Source organism: Microtus ochrogaster (assembly GCF_000317375.1).
Source record: "Microtus ochrogaster isolate Prairie Vole_2 chromosome 6 unlocalized genomic scaffold, MicOch1.0 chr6_random_2, whole genome shotgun sequence".
In the NCBI taxonomy this organism is placed as follows: domain Eukaryota; kingdom Metazoa; phylum Chordata; class Mammalia; order Rodentia; family Cricetidae; genus Microtus; species Microtus ochrogaster.
Window position 1 is genome coordinate 2,613,576 of NW_004949095.1, and position 5,743 is coordinate 2,619,318.

The window sequence follows — 5,743 nt, forward strand, 5'->3', positions numbered from 1 at the left end:
CCAAGCAGTGTTTAAAAGAATACAGTGTCCGTGTAATTATTTCGGGTAAAGCTAGCCGTGCGGGCAGCGGGGTGCTGGGGAGCAGCCCCACCACTCATATTACTACAGTGAGGTCACCAACTGCCCCTTTAGACCAACACGGAGCACAGCGACCTCGTTTTATACAAACCACTCCTCCCCCTTCCTTCAGATGCGGTTCCTCCTCTTTCCTCTTGGCCTCACTTTACCTGCAGGCTTTCAGAACTTGTAGCGCTCCATCGCCCTTAGACAATCCAGAACAGGGCCTCTGGAGGGGCAGGATCAGAGATGGGAAAGGCCCGCCCCCAGGGTACACCCTTCCTTGCTGAGCACCCGGTCCCAGCTGCAGCTCTAGCGTGAGGGGTTCAAGCTCTCAGGCCCATGCAATCATAGGTTAATTATAGAGGTCAATTATAGGTCACTTATTAAACTTAAATATCAAACAAAAACCAAGTAATTCTTTTAGTATGGCTATTTTTTTATACATTTGGACATACTTGCACTAAAAATTATTCATTGCTCATCTTAAATTCATATTTATCTAGGTTTCTGTGTTTTATCATAGTTGTAAAAAAATACCTGAGAACAATTTAAAGGGGTATTATTTATCCCGGCTTACAGTTTTGCTTTGTGTTTCATTTCATCCTCATTTATTCTTTTCTTAATTTTAAACTTTCTTTTTATCTATTCTTTGTGTCTTTCACATCATGCATCTCAATCCCATTCATCTCCCCCATCCCTTCGTATCTGTCCTCTGCCCTTGCAACACCCCCCAAATAAAATAAAATAAAAATTAAGAGAAAAGAAGAAACTAAAAATCTCACCATGGAAGCTGTAGTGTGCCAGTGAGTCACACAGTAAACCCTTGTGTCCATACATCTTTACTTGTGAGTGTTTACTGCAGAGAGGCATTGGTCTGGTTCAAGGCCTCTGGTTTCTGCTACACGATCAATGCTGGGCCCTCACTGGGACTCCTCTTCAGTATTCTGTGTCATGAAGATTCTGTAGCTTTGGGTCTGTAGGACTGGCCCCTTCATGTGCTGCAGCAGCTCACAGATGGGGAGGATGTTGGGGTAGGCCAACTCATTACCCTGGTTCTAGGCCTGAGTAGTTGCAGGGTTGATCACCCCCTCCCCTACCCCTCCTCAGCACTAGGGTGAGCTCTCCAGCATTGCCCTGGCAACTGCTCACCCACCCTACACCATCAGGACCAGCTCTACAGTGTTGCCCAGGAGAGGTTTAGAGGCCACTCTCCCAAGTGCTGCAGCTGGTGAGGACAATGGCATCTCTCCTGCTCTTATGACCTCAGGCCCAGCTCTCCCACTCACCACAGGTGGCAAGGGGGCATCTCTCCCCAACCCATGTCACCATACAGCAGCTGGGGGTGGCACCAGATCTCCCGTTCATGGCTCACCCACGCTCTTGTCAACAGGATCCGCTCCACTTGCTGCAGGGACAAAGTGCAGGGCCCACTTCCCTGAGTGCTGCAGATGGCAAAGGGGAGGGTCAGCTCCCTCACCAGCTGCAGGTGATAGGAGCAAGGAGGGAGGGTCTCTTCCCCTTGCCCTCACCACCCACCACAGGCAAAGGTGGCAGTACCATTTATACCACTCTCATGCCCTCAGCCCTCACCACAGCCCTGTGTACAGGGTCAGCTCTACTGCGCTGCCCAGGCAAAGTGTAGGACCTGCTCTCCCGAGTGCGTCACCTCATGACGACAAGTTCGCCCTAGTGTTACAGCCAGTGAGGAGTGGAACCATCTCTGTATAGCCTCCTCCTCTCGGCCTTTGGTGGTATCAGGAGCCAAAGACATTAACATAGACCATGGCTGCCACAGGGCCATGAACCCAAACATGACCCTGGATGGCCATCAGGTCATCCACTTCAACCTGCTGCTCACCGCTTTCACCTCTTCAGATCTGCCTCTGCCCACAGGACACGAGTCATTCTGTCTCTCTCCTCCACACCAGACCATACATATATGCTCACCATACAGTGCCCCGCGCCCGGTGCCTTGCAGTGTGTTTTCTCCTCAGAGTCCAGGGCGGACTGCCCCAGGCACACTTGTGGGTCTCTTTGTCCTACTCACTGGCTCACAGTTTTAAGGAGTTCAGTTCACAGATGCTTGGCCCAGCTTGGGCAGGACTTAATGGTGGTGGGTAAGCTCCCATCAGAGGGAAGCAGAGAGGGTGAGTACAAGAAGAGGCCAGAGAAAGCTGGATCTCCAAATGACTTCCTTTCGCTGTCTAGGTCCACCTTCTACCCTTCATCACTTCCCAATAACAGCACCAAGTAATGGATTCATTGGTGGATTAACCCCTGGTTAGGTCAGAGACCTCAGGAGCTGGCAGTGGCTGTGTAAGCCCATCACACCAATACAGAATTAGATGCCTTACTATCTCTAAGGTTGCTCTCAACCCAATCAAGTCAAGATTAACCACTATACCAGGTGTCTTGCATTTAAGAAAAAAATGAGAAGATACTAGGGATTAAATAATATAGCGCCTGTATATACTAAGCAAGTGCTCTGCCACTGAATTACATACTTAGCCCAGTTTTTTTTCAAATGGCTTCTAATGGTATGTGTTTGTGGGATACAGTGTGAAATTTCAACTCATGTATGTAATATGCATCGTCTGTATCAGGTCATTGTCATGTCTATGATCTCATTTTATTATTTTGTTGTTGGGAGCATTCGAAATCTTTTCTCCTATTATATAGAGGTATATTGTTTTTTTTAAATATAAATATCCAGATGATTTTTATATATGGTTAGTGACACGATCATTTTTTAACAATTCCTGGTAAAGGTGTTCCCATGTGGTAAGAATGAACATACATTATACATACACTAACTCCGTTCCTGAATTCAGATATATTTAAATGGTATTCCATTTTTTTCCTTTTTATTTTTTATTTATTTATTTTTCTATTTTTTTTAATTGAGAAAAGGAAAAAAACAAGTTTCTGCCTCCTCCCAGCCTCCCATTTCCCTCCCCCTCCTCCCACCCTTCTCCCCCTCCCCCCCACTTTAGAGGTATATTGTTATCAGCCACAGTCACCATGCCACATTATAAAATTTTGAACTTTTTTCTTTCTATTCAACTGTACCTTCTGCTAATCACCTCGAGTCACCCTGATTTCCCAGTTTCTGGTAACTGATACCTTATCCTTTATTTCTGTGGGCTCAGCTCCCTTAGCTTCAATATATAAGCAAGAATGTAAGAACATTAATAGGGCATATCTTTTATTCTGGCTAATGACCTACAGCCCTGGTTACTGTGTAGTGTGAGGGCTGGGACCCCAGGGTCCTGTGCACCCAAACCACTCCCTCTTCTTGAGGAAACATCTAGATCCAGTGGCAGTGGGAATGGGGGAGAGATGTCATCACGCCCGTCATGTCGCTCTGTGATGTGTGCACAGGCTCCTCTGAAGGCAGAGGCTTATTCTTCAGTCTCTCTTGTCTTTCTTCTTTCTGCCTCTTTCGGTCACTCCTTAATCTGAACGGCTCTATGAATTTCCTAAAGAAAGAAAAATCAAAGGGCTTGAATTTTGAGCACCAAGAATCATTGGACTATAAAGATATCCACAGAGGAAACAGTTCTTGTTTCCTCTTTGCTGCGGTTGTCGTGACTCTAATTGATCGTTGATTGATTTTCTGCTAATAGGTCAGGAAACTCGATAGTCAGAAAAAGGGACGGCATGACTTCATGGTTTGTTTTCTCTACTACTTTCCCAGCAGTAAGCCCAGTTCATTTACTTGTGCATTTGGTACCCATCGGTGGGGAAACTATTAATGTGTCACTGTGTCATGTACTGGAGGTACAAAGAAAAATAGAACATGGCCTTTGTCCTGCAAACTATACAGCCCATGCCTATAGGCAAAGCTATATGAGTGTATCCCTCTATTATGATAGAGAAAACAACACAAAGAGCTCTCAGATGAATGAAGCCTGTCTTTCCTTTCCTTAAGTGAGACTCGTCTACTGCCAACATGGAGGAGTTCAGTCATGTCTTAATCTACCTGGAGGGCATTTATCATGTGACAACCCCCCAAGTCAGCATTTTACTTGATCCCCATCAGTCTCCTTGTGGGTATCCCTACATCCTCTTCAGGCCTCTTGTTCTTTTTTGATTAAGGTATTTCCAGGGACCTCAGTTCCAGTAACTAGACTCTCCACTCCTTCCCTGGGATCTTAATTTTAACCTGACATTTCACAATTAGAATTCTGTTTCATTATCACTATTCTTGTTATGAAGTCTTGTTCTTAAGTTTCAGCTCTGTGAAGCAAGGGAAGCTTCATCTTTTTTCTTCTGAGTCTTTCTTGTGCTGAGTACTTGCCTTGGATGGGTTGTCTTGGGGGCTTTGAGTTACTCTACTTGAGCCTTGCCTACCTCTGACCTCCTCTGTGGCCAAGTGAGGCCTTTCCCTACCTACTTCAACCCCAGTCTCATCAGATGGCTTCAGTCCCAGTGGTTATAAACCCTGTTGAAACATCATAACGTGTTTCATCCTTTGGGAAAGGCTGTCAGTTCAGGACAAATTTGTGGGCATTTGAAAGGATTCTCTAGTAAACTTTGTAATTCTGTTTTCCATAGACTCATTAAGCTAGTTGTTCAGTTCCTTCCAGTTGAGGGACTGTTCATAAATTCCTATCATTTTACTCCTGACTTTTTTCAACAGGCGTTTTAAAATAAGTCTAGTTACTCTAAAATGAAGGCTATTGCTTAGGTGCTTTGGTTAAAAAATGTTATGAAAAATCCATGAGCTGTCAAGGGAACAGAGCTCAGGGAAGAGCAACTGTTTCCATGCATGGGAAGCTGCAGGGATGTGCACCAGAGGATGGGAACATAACAAAGAATGGGACGTGGCATGTTCAGAAAGTTACTTTCCTGCTCAGCACCCCAGCTTCTTCACCTGTCTAGAAGCCAAGATTTACCGAGACAATGGATGGGAGTCATTGTGCAAACGGAGCCGAGAGTAATCACACATCACTTGGTGTGGTACGCAGTGATATCATCCATCCATGCATCCATCCATGCATCCATGCATCCATGCATCCATGCATCCATGCATCCATCCATCCATCATGAGATTTCTCAGCAACATAGAGCCAGAATTTGTATAAGGCTATGGAAGTCTAGAGTAATGTCTTAAGCCCAGGTCAGGTGTCCTAACCCACCAACTCACAAGCCCCCCAGCATCAGGGAGGGCACAGGGCACTCTCATACTTTTTGCCCACACCTTACCCATTGCAGTCTGGTCTTGCTGTGTCTGGGTTGCCCCATTCATTCTACTACTTGATCTTTGCAGATGGTGCCAGGACATTTCATTTCTGACCCAAAAGGGTTCTGTCTGTGTTAAAAGGCTGCTAAGGAATGAGTTGCCTTTGTTCTGGGCCTGACTTGATTACTTTTTCTCCTTTTTGATGAAGGACAGTTTTGGTCTAAAAGAAGAGATAAAAGGGGGAGCAGGGTGAGGCTGATGGTTCAATTGACAAAGTGCTTGCTGTCCGAGCATGGGGACCTGCATGGGGATTCTGAGCATCCATATCAAAAGCCAGGAGTGACAGCGTGTGCCTGAAATCCCAGTGCTGGGGAGGCATGATGGAGGAAGGTCATTGGTTGATTTAATAAAGAAGCTGCTTGACCTGATAGGTTAGAACGTAAGTGGGAGGAGCAGAATGCTGGGCGGAAGAGGAAGTGAGGTCAGACTCGACAGCTC

General features: G+C 45.8%; 1 protein-coding gene across 1 annotated transcript in view; it reads right to left on the minus strand.

The window, feature by feature from the left end:
* Nucleotides 1–5,287: 5,287 nt before the first annotated feature.
* Nucleotides 5,288–5,743, minus strand: part of Rgsl1 (regulator of G protein signaling like 1) — a 70,544-nt gene continuing 70,088 nt past the window's right edge. Inside the window, exon 21 of the mRNA XM_013352502.2 lies at nt 5,288–5,465. Coding sequence (XP_013207956.1) covers nt 5,429–5,465 — 37 coding nt within the window. The 3' untranslated portion in view covers nt 5,288–5,428. The remainder of the gene's footprint in view (nt 5,466–5,743) is intronic.